The sequence below is a fragment of the Podarcis filfolensis genome, assembly GCF_964270895.1.
Source record: "Podarcis filfolensis genome assembly, chromosome: 6".
NCBI lineage: Eukaryota > Metazoa > Chordata > Lepidosauria > Squamata > Lacertidae > Podarcis > Podarcis filfolensis.
Genome location: NC_139609.1, coordinates 69,796,839 through 69,812,484, shown reverse-complemented (window position 1 = coordinate 69,812,484; position 15,646 = coordinate 69,796,839). Strand labels below are relative to the sequence as shown.

Sequence of the window (15,646 nt, the reverse complement as noted above, 5' to 3'; positions counted from 1 at the left end):
TCAATACTTATAAATAGGTCACAGCCTTCTCATGAATGCTAGGCTTTATTCACTACAGAGACAGTGATGGCTGTTGCAGCCATTTACATCTACACAATGACATACATGGTGAGAGAAGAGATGTTGCACTGCAGCTTCTTATTCTTCATACTATTAATATAAAAAAAAACAGAAAGTATGTTTCAGAGTAGATTGCAGGAACTTCACGGAGTCCCAACCGCTCCCTCAGTCTTTTCCTTCCGAGTTGCAACCCAAGGATGCAGCCACTGCTCTTGAGTGCTGCCTTGTCCTCCTTTCCTGGACTGGTAGAGCTTGGTCATCTTCCAAATAATATTAAACCATAGCTTAGCATTATGTGTGAACCCTGCCCTGCACCTTAACTATGAATTGTTTTCTACTAACAAACCATGATCCAAAGCCATGGTTGTTTGTTGGCTTATGAATCCTGGTTTGTTTTAACTGGCTTGGTAATATGTGAACCCAGTAGCTTAATGCTGGCTGGTTTGTCTACCCCATTGCAGAAGCTCTAGACTACAGAGGCATAAGGAAAGAGCAGCTGGAAAATAAAATAAACCAGATAAACAAGTCATGGCTTAGTGGTGTGTGTGTGGTCCAAGCTGTCTAGACACCACTAGATTTACCTGGCTCGGTTATTTATCACTAGCATTCAAAACAAAAAGATTTGCATCCTCCTCCAGTAAACCATCCTCACAAACTTTGTGGTAGCTTAGCCTTTACCTTCAGAGGTACAACTTCCCTAGTGCGAATCCGCAGTTTGTTCACTTGTGTCTCTGCGATATCTGCCCGCTCTTCAGCATCATCCAGCTCATGCTGCACCTTGCGGTATTTCACAAGGTTGGAGTTGGCTTGCTGCTCCTAAGAAGGAAAGACAGGGATGGATGTAGACAGCAGAACTGGTAGTGGCCCTGTGATTAGATACCCCTGTGGCAAGTATGGTCTGCTTAGACACATGGAAAAAGGTTTGCAGGCAGGGGTGAGTGTGAATTTGCCCTTGTGCCTTCAGAGCCTATAGCATGGCTGGGAAATCTTTTTTAGCCCAAGGGGTAGCACTGCCTTATGGACATCCTTCCACAGGCCATGTGCTAGTGGTGGTAAAGGCTACTTTCCAGCCATACAAAACACTTAAGGAAGGCTTGGAGCAGGATTGGTGAAGAGTGTGGCCTGCAGAGAGTTCCAAGGGCCAGATACTAAGGCCTGGGAGCCACATTTCCCCCCTGGGGGCCAGAGGTTCCTCATATATAAGCCCAATAAGAGCAATAAGGTGCAGGGGCAATGAAGGCTGATTTGCCCTAAGCACATGAGAGTGACATTTTAAGGTGTCAGAGCTCCTGTTGTGTCACTTTTTGAATATGATTCTTGCTTAGAATTAACTGCAGCAACACATGGGGAATGTAGACACTAGGGTTCCCACAAGACCAGAGGGAGCTGTGAGTAAAGACAGCACGTTTTCTGCTGCCTATAAGTCCCTGTCCATGCAGAGTCACACTTACTGCCTCCTCAAACTGGCGCTTGTAACTCTTGACTTTGCTCTGCAGTTTGTCAATCAGTTCCTGCATCCGTGCCAGGTTCTTCCTGTCCTCTTCAGTCTGAAAAGCAATGGCAAAACATGGGATAGCTCAGCTCTTCCTGTCAGTGATTCTCTCCCACACTATGCACAGAGATTTCCCCCTTCTGCTCCCTTGGAACTTCACTTTCCCTAGATTAATCCAGCCCCTCCTTGATCTCCACATATATCCAGTAGCATGTGGGCCTCCATATCTTGGAACTTGCCGCATCTTTCAGGCCCCCTTGCATTAATTATTGTTGGGATGAGGAAGGGGAATACATGGGGGCAGACTTTTAAAGTTCCCTCCCCGCCTCCTACTTATGGTGCAGCTCTACTGCTAATAAAACAAGGGGCTGAGAAATTGGTGTGAAGATGCTGAGGCTTGTACCTGATAGGTCAGTTCTTTGATCCTGCGTTCATACTTGCGAATACCCTTCTGAGTATCTGCATACTTCTTCTGTTCTACATCCAATTCACCCTCCAGTTCACGCACCTGAAAAGAACAAATAGGGTGGCTTAGGTTCCTTTACACCTCTCTTTATTTGACTCAGAGAAGAGACCTAGAATGAAGGATATAATTGTCACACTCAGCAAGGCAGTAGGAATTCATGTGGATGTTCGTATGTCACACTAGGAAGACGTTAGAGGGGACTTGCCTATACTCCCACATTCTAGATTCCTGCAAGAACCTTGTAGCTGAGATTTTGTCAACTCTGGGCTGAGTACCCTGAGCATCTTGTCTTCCTATGACAGAATATAACTGGAAGAGAAGAGGCCAAGTTGCACTATTCTCCAGGCCTATCCTTGGTGATTCCCTCTCAACTAGGACCTTCTCTCAAATAAAAACCTAGCATCTTTTAGGGATATTGGTGAACACAGTATTTCATTCGGTGTCAAGGGAATTCAAACAATGGAACCAGAACAAATCATGGCATTTGGCAATTTAATTTTCTGCATGATTTTTTTATCCTACCCATGAGCAATAGAGGGGAAATGAAGGCAACAGGAAATGGTTGAGTTGGAGCCTCCTAAGTCAACACATTTCCAAGCTGTTTCCTAGAACCATGAGGGCTAGAATCCTCATATTATTGGAATGACAAATTCTCCCTGCAGAAGTACATCATGAGTACAGCCCAAGTTATGATGAAGCATTCTTGGAATGCTTAGCATAGCAGGTGGTGGGGCTCAAGCTTGTATGAGCGTCAGGGAGTTAGGATAAGCAGCTCTGGGTTGGGCTCAGAGAAACACTTCCGCAGCATTCGGTCGGAACACCAAGAGTGGCATTGGGAAAGATGTTGCTGGAAGGATCTATCTAGTGGCTTCAGTGTTGGCAGAGTTCAGATTTCTATTAATCCCTCCTCCTCCTTGCCTTGTGGATCATAGATGGCTGCTGCAAGAAAATGTTACATTCCCCTTGTTCTCACCCTGGCTTCCAGTTTTTGGATCTGCTTCTTGCCTCCTTTCAGGGCAATCTGCTCAGCCTCATCCAGCCGCATCTGCAGGTCCTTGATGGTCTGTTCCATATTCTTCTTCATCCGCTCCAAATGGGCACTTGTGTCTTGCTCCTTCTTTAGTTCCTCTGCCATCATGGCTGCCTGGTGGGACAAAGGGCAAAGAGTCCATGTAGCATCTGGAGGTCTGCAACAGATGCAGGGTGAGATAGTCCAGCACACATACTAGCACAGCTTAAGCCTACCCAGACACAAGTGAAAGTGAACCTCTCTGTATTATCCATAGCTGTGTTCAGACTCCACTACCCATTCAACCAATCAGGTAATGTTGCAATCATCAAGTTCTTCACTTACGTTAACAGCCATTGTCTATCCCCAACTGGGAGTTCCCCTTGGTTTATCTCCTCTACTCTACCAAAATTACCAAGGCTCAGCCCATTAGTTCCTAAAGCAGAGATAGGTAATAGAGTGCCCTCCAGATGTTGTGGGCTAAAACTCCCATCAGCCCCAGCCAGCCTGGTCATGGATGATGGGAGTTGTAGTCTACAAGACCTGGAGGACACCACTTTGGCTATCCCTGTCCAAAGGTGCTGCAGATCACTCGCCTTCTCTAACCCCCAGATGTCCTGCCTCTCTTGTCCTGCTACTTCAGCAACACCTTCAGCTGCTGATGCCTAAGTGCTGTGGCAGCATGAAGAATGCCACCTACAAAAAGGGATGCTGTAGGCAACCACCTATTAACACAGAGGCATTGCCAGCTCTAGCCCGTCATTAGAGAGAATGGAAATGCTCTGGTGAATATGTGATAGTGAAGCTCCCAGCTCTGTAGGTAATTTCGTGTAATGAGTCAAAGCCCCGGCTAACTGCGAGAGCTGAAGCAAACGTTTTATTGGGTGGACAGCTGTCAAAATTTGGACATTTTAAAATGCACATTTCACAATTTAGATTGATATCCAAAAGCCAACATCTGACTTTCAGAGAAACAGCATTTGAAATTGGGCTGGGTTTTTTTTTTGTCGGTTTTTTTGCCTGTTCAAAGAGTGTTTCTGGTTTAATATATACAGTGGTACCTCGGGTTACCTACGCTTCAGGTTACATACGCTTCAGGTTACAGATGCCGCTAACCCAGAAATAGTGCTTCAGGTTAAGAACTTTGCTTCAAGATGAGAACAGAAATCGTGCGGTGGTGGAGCGGCAGCAGCGGGAGGCCCCATTAGCTAAAGTGGTGCTTCAGGTTAAGAACAGTTTCAGGTTAAGTACGGACCTCCGGAACAAATTAAGTACTTAACCTGAGGTACCACTGTACTAAACAAGCATTATTGTAACAGGAACAGTGCAAGAGTCCCTCTCAAGGGCTTCCAATCTCTTACATCCGTGATGGCTTTCTTGGCCTTCTCTTCCGCATTCCGGCATTCCTGCACCGCCTCCTCCACCTCAGTGCTCAACTGGGAGATGTCTGCCTCCATCTTCTTCTTTTGGTTAATCAGACCAGTGTTCTGGGAGAGAAAGGGACTGTGGAAATGAACTCGCCATGACATTAGGAACACAGAGTGCTAACAAATACTCAATTTAACCATGGGTTGTCTGGTCTGAGCTCTCCAGACTCGCAAGCAGAGAGTCTTTCCTGACCCCTGCTCCTTTTGACCCTTTTAACTGGAGATATCAGGGATTGAACATGGAAGAGTCTGCATGCAAATTGGTTCACTTTAAGTTCCATGTTGGAAAAACAGGAGGATATAAATAGAGTAAATACAAAACGCAAAGAAATAGATCTCTTCCTGGGCTTAAAAAAAAAACCTAAATCAAGTTTATCTTCTCAAATTCCTTGAGATAACACCCCCTTTCTATGTAAACAAGAAAATACAGGGTCTTCTAGCCATATCCTCTTCTTTCTACATGGGGCTATTCATAGGACACAGTTTCCCATGAGCCCAAGCGAGAAATTATCCCCAGAAGGAGAGGCAGATCAAGAAACCTGCATTTTTTCAGGGCTGATTTGAAACAGTTCACTTCAACCATCGATTCAGCACTGAGTCCAGCAGTTGGTATCTCACATGGGAACTCAGCCTCTGCCTCACCTGCGAGTGCAGCAGATTGACTCTTTCTGTGGCCTCCAGCAGCTCCTGCTCAGCCAGCTTCCTTCCACGCTCAGCTTGCTCCAGGGCTGCACGCAGCTCCTCCACCTCAGCCAGCATCAGGTTGTTGCGCCTCTCCAGGGCAGCAGCCTGCTCCTTCAGGTCATCGTTATGGCGCAAGGTGTCATCCAGTTCTATCTGCAAGTCCTGTCAGGCACAACAAGAAAAAAAGGGGTCTGATTAATATGAGAGAGAAGCAAGAGCTAGGAGTCTCCTGAGGTCTGCAGAGAACCATTAAGGGTATTCAGATACCAGGCCCAGACTCTCTCCTGTCAAAGACTGAGTGTGGCCTGTCTATAAGGTAAGAGGAGTGGGGAACCTGTAGCCCAACAACTACATGAGGCCTTTGGCCTAATTTCACGCAGGTGGCAAGATGTGGGGGTAAGCATGTAGCAGAGAGAGAGAGAGATTGTGCACTGTGGCCCTATTTACCTCTGGATTTGGCCCACCTACCATCAGCAGCTTGCCCCTGCAGGGCCAATCCAATACACTTCCTGCCTAAGGCAAAGGGCAAGATGGCACCCGCCCCCCAGTTCCACATACAGAAGTCAACTAGACTCACAGTCTAATCTTACTCTAATATTGGTAATGGAGTAGCATCTTCCATGGCACTTGAGGATAACAGGCTAGTTAAGAGGACACAGGACAGGCAGCATGGCAGACACGGCTCTGTCCTTCAAGGAAATGCTGTCCATCAACAACCTGAGGGGCCTAATGGTAGAGCTGGGCTTGGGGGAATGTGATACCAGGGGTATCTGTGGAGCAGCCATGGAGAGAGGCAGAAATACAGGAGAGCTCCAGGAGGCTCAGTGAGGACATGTTTCCGACATGGCTGACCTTCATTTGGGCTTGGAGCTGCCGCACCAGTTTCTGAGACTCGGCGGCCTGGCGGTTTGCGTGGCTCAGCTGTATCTCCATCTCATTCAGGTCTCCCTCCATCTTCTTGCGCAGCCTGATGGCCTCATTTCTGGCTTTGGCTTCTGCATCCAGTGAAGCCTGCATGGAGTCCATGGCTCTCTGGTGGTTGCGCCTGGGAAAGTGAAGAAAGATGCTTAAGAAAAGAGGCACTTTATACCCACAAATGCAGTACCGGTGAACCTTCGTCACAACTTTTTTTTTCTCAACGATGGCTCTCTGTGTAGATTTGCTCTGTGTTGGCTATGAAGGCTTCAGAAGGCCCAAACCTATAAAAACCTAACTAGTTTCTTAAAACAGCCTGCCACAGTATGTTCTGCTCCTACCTGAGGTTCTCAAATTCTTCATCCTTCTCTGCCAGTTTCCTATCAACATCAGCCTTGATCTGAGACAACTCCAGCTGGATGCGCAGAGTCTTGCTCTCCTCATGCTCCAGGGCTCCCTAGGAGCAGAACGAAAGATAAGTACTTCATGAAAAGGCTCACCAGAGTCCCGGTCCCCTCAGTCTGCTTCAGCTTATTTTTGAAAAGGTATCAGGGGTGCTGAATAGCCTGAAGCTCATTAGGGTATCTAATATTTTTGAGCAACTAGGGCAGCCTTTGCCAACACTCTCTCCCTCATTAACAACTGTTATAATGAACTTAAAACACTCCTGTTTACCCAGGTGTTTGGTTGCAACATTAGTTGTTTCTTGGAACCTTGAACCTTATTAGCTGTGGGGCTATGAGATTGTTCTTAAATGTTGTGTTTTTAATTTAATCGTGTTAGCATTTTAATATTTTGGTGTTTGCCACCTTGGGCTTCTCTAGGAGGGCTGAGGTAGAGATTTAATAATAAATAAAATAAAATAAACCTGGCACCATGTTGGCAAAGGCCAGAAGTGTACTTTTCTGACCACTGGATGCCACCATGGAGCCAGGTAAATGGTCAGCTTCTATGCCTCTAGTTGTTCCACCTGCTAGGATTCAACACCAAGACAAGGCCAGAAAAAAATCAACAGCAGCAAGTGATGGATGAGAGGCAAATGTGGGAAAGAGGAAAACGACTTGTCAAAGGCCTGCATGTTAAAAGGATACTGTTTCTAAATGCCACAGTTCTAACATCTATGTGGCTCTACCTAACAGGATTCTTCCTGAACACTGTAGGACTTGGGCAATACTTCCTACATTTGTATTTTCCCATAGGAACATGCACAGACACACTGACATATTTCTCAAATTAAGCAAGGCACTCCTTTCACTGCCCCAAATCTTTGTGGCCCAGTGTCCCTTGGGTCCCTAGATGATGGATTACAACTCCCATGTGGCAAAGCTATCTGGTCAAAATTCAGAATGAGGAGCAGCACAATGAGCTAGAGCAGGGATGGGAAATCTGTGGCCCCCCAGATGTTGGTGGATTCCAGTCCCCAACAGCCACTGCTAGCACAGCCCACACTCAGGAATAATGGCAGCAGAAGCCCAACAACTTCTGGGACTCAAGGTTGAAGAGCATTGCTGTAGCCCCCAGTTCAGTTGGGATATGGCTTGGATTTCACATAATGTGGCCTGACATTGCGCACGGCCACAACGTGAAGCTCTCCCTCTGCTCACAAGCTAGGGGCTCACCTCAGCCTCCTCCAGGGCAGCCTGGATTTCGTTTTTCTCACTCTCCAGACCTTTCTTCAGCTTCTCCAGCTCATGGATGGTTTTGCCACTCATGCCAATCTGATCAGTCAAGTCAGTGATCTCCTCTGGTAAGGAAGACAGGAATTATAGGCCTGCATGTAACTGTAGTTGTTTTTAATAATAATAATAACAACAACAACAACAACAACAACAACAACAACAACACGTGGGGGCCACTAGGTGGCGCATCGGAAGATGGCTGACAATAACATCTCTCCAACCCACATGAGGTAATTTGGAGGCTATGATGGGGGTAATTAGCCTCCTTAACCCCCCCCCCAGGATTGTGGGGGGGACGGCCCTTGCCTGCTGTGCCCTATACCACCCCCGAATTTGTGGGGGTGGGGGCACTAGGCACAAAGCCCTCCTGTGGGATTCCAGCACTCCTGGACGCTAGAATCCCTGATTCGTGCCGCTAGTTGCAAGCATCTTCAAAAGAAACAATTTGGACGAGATAAATTGCACATGCTTCAAGGAAAAAGGGGAGGAAAGACTGCTGACAGAAGAGATCTCTGATAACAAGACAAGAATAAAATATGAGAAGATACGTCAAGATACGGTATGACAAATGACTGAGGGGGGAGGGGGGGAAAAACCTGCCTTCCTTTTTCTTATGTGATTTAACAAGAATCCCCTCCCCTAATGAGTCAGAAACTAAGGACTTAAGCTGTGGATTTAAGGCTGTGTGGAGATAAACTTTCGAACCAAAGCAATGTTTCAAAATGAAGCTGGAAAGCTAAGAGTTTTGGAATGACGCAGTTAAAAATGCCGTCGCCATTTTGGGAGGCATTGTTGGAGCTCTTGGGTCTGGGAGGAGAAAGAGAGAAATAGAGTTGTTTACATATCATGGATCAACTCCTCGGTGGGACTTAAGAGCGACAAATGCCAAATTCATGATGGAAAGAGCGATGCTATCTACGAAGGAGATATATGGAAATCATCTGGACTTAGTGGAGGAACGGGAAATCCACACAGGATTATTATTTTGCTTATCGGCTTAAGGAGACTAACAGAAGAGATCGTAAAGGAAAAATAGAAATTATATGAACAAGATATGATGTGGAATGGGACTGATTTGGACATTAACGCAGTAATAAGAAGATGATTTGAATCCCCCTTTGGATCTTGAAGTATGGGTTCCCCCAACAAAATTTAAAAATTTGGCTTTGTAATTTGGAATTATGTGATGTGATTTAATTTGATGTGATTGGCCAGTTAATAAAAATTATTTAAAATAATAATAATAATAATAATAATAATAATAATAATAATAACAACAACAACAACAACAACACGTAGCTGGTATTCAGATACTCCACTAATTCAAAATTCCTGGGTGGAATTCAATGCCTGTTCTACTCAGAGTAGACCCACTGGAGTTAATTGACATGACTAAGGTTCATTCATTTCAATAGGTCCACTCTAAGTAGGGCTTGGTTGAATTCCACCGTCTATCTCCGAGTGACTGGGGAAAAGGGCGACCAAAATCAAACCCAGAATGGAAGACAAGACAGTTCAGAATGCCTAACCTAAAGCTCTGAACCTTTGCTGAGCTTGCCACATGGTTATGGCTTATGCCATCCTTCATCAATCTGGTGCTCTCCAGATGTTTTAGCCCATCAGCCCCAGCTAACATCTGGAGAACACAAGATTGGCGAAGGCTGGCTTACGTACTTGGGCTACACACAAATACAAGAGGCTGTCAACCCACCAGCACCACCCTTTGTCCAAGATGCCCAAAACCAGCCTTGCAAATTGGTCCACAGATGAGCCCACACATTCATTAGGCTACTGATATTCTTGTAAATAAGCTGGTAAAATGCGGTCTTGACTATGCTACCACTCACTGGATTTGTAACTGGCTGACTGTCCGAACCCAAAGGGTGCTCATCAATGGTTCCTCTTCATCCTGGAGAAGAGTGACTAGTGGGGTGGCACAGGGTTCTGTCTTGGGCCCGGTCTTATTCAACATCTTTATCAACGACTTGGATGATGGACTCAAGGGCATCCTGATCAAATTTGCAGATGACACCAAACTGGGAGGGGTGGCTAACACCCCAGAGGACAGGATCACACTTCAAAACGACCTTGACAGATTAGAGAACTGGGCCAAAACAAACAAGATGAATTTTAACAGGGAGAAATGTAAAGTATTGCACTTGGGCAAAAAAAATGAGAGGCACAAATACAAGATGGGTGACACCTGGCTTGAGAGCAGTACATGTGAAAAGGATCTAGGAGTCTTGGTTGACCACAAACTTGACATGAGCCAACAGTGTGATGCGGCAGCTAAAAAAGCCAATGCAATTCTGGGCTGCATCAATAAGAGTATAGCATCTAGATCAAGCGAAGTAATAGTGCCACTGTATTCTGCTCTGGTCAGACCTCACCTGGAGTACTGTGTCCAGTTCTGGGCACCACAGTTCAAGAAGGACACTGACAAACTGGAACGTGTCCAGAGGAGAGCAACCAAAATGGTCAAAGGCCTGGAAACGATGCCTTATGAGGAACGGCTAAGGGAGCTGGGCATGTTTAGCCTGGAGAAGAGGAGGTTAAGGGGTGATATGATAGCCATGTTCAAATATATAAAAGGATGTCACATAGAGGAGGGAGAAAGGTTGTTTTCTGCTGCTCCAGAGAAGCGGACACGGAGCAATGGTTCCAAACTACAAGAAAGAAGATTCCACCTAAACATTAGGAAGAACTTCCTGACAGTAAGAGCTGTTTGACAGTGGAATTTGCTGCCAAGGAGTGTGGTGGAGTCTCCTTCTTTGGAGGTCTTTAAGCAGAGGCTTGACAACCATATGTCAGGAGTGCTCTGATGGTGTTTCCTGCTTGGCAGGGGGTTGGACTCGATGGCCCTTGTGGTCTCTTCCAACTCTATGATTCTATGATTCTATGATTCTATGATACTGGTCTTAAGTGGAAGGATAGAGACCCACAAGTAGGGCATGCTTTGACCTTATGTGGGTCACATCAATCATTATTTTCTTCCTGTTACTGAGGAGAAGGGCAAAATCATTCCCTGAACACTGGTGATCCTGCTCAGATTCTCTACCCTGCTTCCACCCCCAGGCCATTACTCCCACACTTTCAAGCATTCTCTTCCCATCGTAAGGGCTAGATAGAAGCTACCTTTACAGAAGAAAAAGAATAAATGACACCTGTGCCTGCCCAGTAACAGCTCCTTGGATTGCAAAGTACACTCTTAGATTACCCACAGCCCTTACGATACCTTGCAGGTTCTTGTTTTCACGTTTGAGAGTCTCTAGATTTTCCAAGGACTCCTCATAGGCGTTCTTGAGCTTGAAGAGCTCTGTGCTGAGGCTGCGGGACTCCTTCTGGGAGGACTCCAGCTCCGACTGCGTCTCCTCGTACTTCTGCTTCCACTCCGCAATGATCCTGTCAAAATTGCGCTGCTTCTTGTCCAAAGCGGCAGCGGCCGAGTTTGCTCTCTCCAGGTCGATCGAAAGGTCCTCGATCTCTGTCTGCAGACGGTGCTTGGTCTTCTCCAGAGAGGAGCACTTGGCATGGGCTGCTTCCACAGCTTCCTCTGCCTCCTGCAGCCGGATGGCCAGCTTCTTCCTGCAAATTATCATGGTTAGCTAGGGAAATAGCTGCTCCTACACGAGCCAGAGATGGAGCCCTAGAAGCAGCACAGATCTCATCCACCTGGCGCAATGCTTTCCACCTTTCTGTTGAGAAGGATCTTCAAGGGAGACGGAAGCAACAAACTGGGAAGGGAAACTTGAGGAGGCAGCTGGAGCTCATTATGGCATGCTTCCTCCCTCTTCCTGAAATATATCCCTAACATGGACTTTTCCTGCCTCCTGCTATTGGGTGGCCATTTGCATAATTTATATGTATAGATGCAAATTTAGAAAGAATTACTGCAATTTATGTAGAATAAATTGCCTTTCACCATAAAGGGAAAGACTGACCTGCTGTCTTCTTTCCAGGTGCCAACTGGCGATGGGCAACTTCAAGGTGGTACTTCTCCATTCTTACGCTTCTTAAAAATCTGGACCAGCCAGCCTTTCAGATAGAGAACACCTCCAAACAGAGAACTGTGCTCTATGAAGTTGGACACATGACCATCCTACCTGTTGCACTTAATTGTAGAGTTGCCTTTGGGCAACACTGCAATGCGAAAGCTGCTTCATTTCTGCACAGAATTGGGACAGCACAAAATTTATTTTGCATGCATGGCCACCTCTAGGACTTACTTGGCTTCCTCTAACTCTTCTGTCCTCTGGATGGCGTCTGTCTCATATTTGGTCCTCCACTGGGCCACTTCTGCATTGGCCTTTGACAGGGACCGCTGGAGGTCTCCCTTGGCTTCTACTTCCTCCTCATACTGCTCCCGCAGAAGGTCACAGTCGTGGCGGGAAGCTTGCAAAGCATGAGCCAGAGCGTTCTTGGACTGGAAGGTTGGAAACATTAAAATGGAAACAAGGCCTCTCTCCCTTGCGTGTGTCCATTTATCAAGGAGTAGATAGTTCTAACTCCCCAGTGTGTCAAATGAAGGCTGGGGTTCAATACATTCTGACAGATTATTCATCAATAAGTTAGGAGCAACTGTTTGTGAAGATGGTTCCCTTCTATGCAAAAAATATACACAGTATGCAGGGTAGGAGAAGCTGGGCTCTTTATGGACACTCACCAAGCGGCCTGTGACAATCATTGGAGCAGATACTCTTGAGAGCTCAAGGTGGATGAGTCAACAAGGAAAACAGTCCACTGACTGGGCATGCCAATCGCCCAACATAATCACCACACCTGCTCTGTCCTGGCTGAACCAGAAGCCATGGCTTTTCTTATTTACTGTCTTTATGGAATGTAGAAGAATCAAGGCTACTGCTGTCTCCCTTTCAAAAAACATCTTTCCCATCAGAGACATTTGTTAACATACTGAAAATATTGCTACAGCTATGGGAGTATAATTTACTGTCTTATTCACTCTCCCCATGGAAGCACAATATTATCTACATTAAAGGGTTCCCTTTATAGCATTATAGCCAAAAAGATGGGGATGGATTTCAAACATGCCCATGAAAGTCCTGTTCCTGAATCCTAAAAATATGCAGACTGTGGTTATTTAGTGGTATAGAAAAGCACTCTGCACATACTCAGACTTCTCCTTACTATTATTTGATATATTCCAGGATATGCTCTGGGTATTGAAAAATAGTTTCAAGGCCCAAGTGAGCCTCCCCACAGTACAAATTAAGTCCTGGTTCCCTGTTACCAGCTCTTGACTGCAGGTGTAACCCCAGATGTATAAATGGTCACCTTAGTCTCTTCTTCTAGCTGTCTCTTGAGTTCATCAATGGTTTGCGTAAAGGAAGTCTTGCCGCGACTCAGCTGGTTTATAAAGGACTCCTTCTCTTCGAGAAGCCGGCTAAGTTCTCCTAATTTTGTAAAAAGCCAGATATCCCATTGACATTTCATTAGAGAACACATCATTTTCCAGTCCTTTGAAATCCAAAATAGCCACACTGCAGTTTTCAGGACTGATCCAACACTGAACACAACTCATTTGAAGGTTATCAGCATGGGCAGGATGCAGACATTGGGTGGTATTCAGTTTGTCAGATGGAACAATCCCCTTCCCCTCCTTCGCATGCTGTTCTAGAAGTTTTCTTGACTCTCTTGAGCTGTTTTTTGGGGGGTGGAGGTGAAGGGGAAGGAAAGCCCCAGTGCACAAGTGCAAGTCCTTATGCAGGCTTCCACTGGTGGGACTCATTAGCTCATCAGATTTTATGAATCCACCCCAATCCCCACAGGATAGATGTTATGGGATCTCAGTCTAATGTTCACCTCAAAAGACTGTAGCCACGTCAATCAAAATGGATTCAGTGCTTTCTCTTGGTGGCTCTAAAATCTAACTTGTTAGAAAGCCGAACCCAATGAATGTAATTAGCTCTGTATTTTCTGAAGCATGCATAGCATAATTACTACCAATTGGCATGAGCTTCATAAAGCTCCAAAATGGCTGATAATTCTAATCTCAATTATTTATCATTGCAGGAGTGGCATCTTTGGGCAATTGCCAGGGCCTCAGTACCAGGCAGGGCCTTCTAATGATGCCTGCCATGTTCTTATTCGATTAGTTTCTGGCTCAGCACTACAAGCAGGGCCAGGCGACTGCATCTAGCCAACGTTGTAATGTCCCACAATGCCCCTGACGTAGCATCAGTCACCACAGCTAGATAAATCCACCAAGCCACTGACAGGGGAGAGTGGCCCATGAGAGGGCATTTTGCCCAGGGCCCCCCTCAAGCCTGGAGCAACACTGTGAAGTAACTAGACAGTGACTTTTCCAAGGACATTCAATTAGCCTCCTCACGGCCAAGTGAGAATCAAAACCTTCAAGCTTCAAGTTCAAACTCAACATGCCAAGATCCCCAAGGCCAATTGTCCAGCATGGATATTCTGCAGCTCTTTGTAGGCAATTTATCTGACATAAGAATATCTTGCATCATCAAGGCTGCTTATCCAGACTGCTCTCTCTTCCCGGGGAGATCCAACATGCATGCAATCAAGGTCTGCAACACAGGGAGCAACTTTGAAAGCAAAGAATACCATTTTCAGTCTGCAGTCTCCCACGCTGGGTGCTGACTTCGGCTAGCTGACGCTGGAGTTCATCCAGCTTTGATTTGGTTTCACTCAGCTGATCCTCATATGTTCGGCAGAGCTTTTCAGCATTTGCCTGCAACAGGGAAGAAAACTTTCTCTAGATGTCTGAATTGTCAATGCATTAAACAACTGGCTCGAGGCAGAGCCTAGGGCTGGATCATGGACAGTGAAGAGCTCCGGTGCCCTCATGGTCTGCTCCCTGCACCAGATTTGGCACTTACATGTAGATGACTGTCCCCATCATGTACAGTATACACGGTGCTTACTAAAAAAAGGCAGCTACCTTCTCCCACCCTGACCAGTCAGAAAGTCAATGGTGTAACTTGCATTGCAGTGCTGGTCCTTGTCAACTGAGCAAACCAGCAGGGGACCTGTCAAGTTGAGGAATGCTTCAGATCCAGAGAAAGGGAACTGAAATGCTGAAAAAGTGCACCTGATCCACTCCATCTGAACAACCAATCACTGTAATGGACTTCTAAGCTAAAACACACCTTAGCTGATTCATTGGGCTTATGGTGATTTTTTGAAGTCAGGAGGAAAATGAAAAATCAAGCTTCTTGAGATGCTGACTTCTGCCTCAGGACCAAATTACTGCTGTATGTGATACCTTCCTCCCTCAAGCCACCTTCTGGCTTAGAGTTGCAGCACTAAACTAGCCCATTCACATTCATGCACGGAAAGCTCTACCTCTGCTTACAACATCTTCTCCTCCTTTCAACACATTAGTGCACAAGGAAGCATCAGCAAATGGTAATCACCTTGTTCTTGGTGAGGTAGTCAATGTTGGATGACAGATCATCCACCTCCATCTTCAACTCGCTCTTCTCCTTCTCCAGCTTCTGCTTCACGCGCTGCAGGTTGTCGATCTGCTCCCCCAGTTCCGCCACAGAATCTGCGTGCTTTTTGCGCAGGGCGGCAGCGGTTGACTCGTGCTGCAAAGTGGCCTCCTCCAGGTCCCTGCGCAGCTTCAAGAACTCTGCTTCACGCTTCTTGTTCAGCTCTATCTGGCAAGCTGTGGCACCACCCGCCTCCTCTAGCCGCTCGCTCAGCTCCTCCAGCTCATGCGCCACCTCTGCCCGCTGCTTCTCCACCTTGGCCCTGGCAGCTCGCTCGGCCTCAAGCTCCTCTTCTAGCTCCTCAATGCGGGCCTGCAAGTAGACAAAAGATGGCAGAAACCAGCAGGTAACTCTGCCCAGAATGAAAGGGGGAGGAGAACCCAATGACTCTGATCAGGGTCGAGTGGCTCATAACGCTTCTACCTGGGCTTCCAGGTAG

The 15,646-nt window shown here is 46.4% G+C and overlaps 1 protein-coding gene across 2 annotated transcripts in view; it reads right to left on the bottom strand.

The window, feature by feature from the left end:
* Positions 1 to 26: 26 nt before the first annotated feature.
* The window catches only part of MYH7B (myosin heavy chain 7B), a 53,527-nt gene continuing 37,907 nt past the window's right edge, over positions 27 to 15,646 (bottom strand). For both annotated transcript variants that reach the window (XM_083618285.1, XM_083618286.1), the window contains 15 exons: positions 15,130 to 15,519; positions 14,318 to 14,444; positions 13,025 to 13,143; positions 11,959 to 12,155; positions 10,968 to 11,317; positions 7,673 to 7,797; positions 6,395 to 6,510; positions 5,991 to 6,183; positions 5,097 to 5,300; positions 4,389 to 4,514; positions 2,992 to 3,162; positions 1,956 to 2,060; positions 1,512 to 1,607; positions 739 to 876; positions 27 to 150 (listed from right to left, as the gene is read on the bottom strand). In XM_083618285.1, coding sequence (XP_083474411.1) covers positions 139 to 150; positions 739 to 876; positions 1,512 to 1,607; positions 1,956 to 2,060; positions 2,992 to 3,162; positions 4,389 to 4,514; positions 5,097 to 5,300; positions 5,991 to 6,183; positions 6,395 to 6,510; positions 7,673 to 7,797; positions 10,968 to 11,317; positions 11,959 to 12,155; positions 13,025 to 13,143; positions 14,318 to 14,444; positions 15,130 to 15,519 — 2,469 coding nt within the window. In that variant the 3' untranslated portion in view covers positions 27 to 138. The remainder of the gene's footprint in view (positions 151 to 738; positions 877 to 1,511; positions 1,608 to 1,955; positions 2,061 to 2,991; positions 3,163 to 4,388; positions 4,515 to 5,096; positions 5,301 to 5,990; positions 6,184 to 6,394; positions 6,511 to 7,672; positions 7,798 to 10,967; positions 11,318 to 11,958; positions 12,156 to 13,024; positions 13,144 to 14,317; positions 14,445 to 15,129; positions 15,520 to 15,646) is intronic.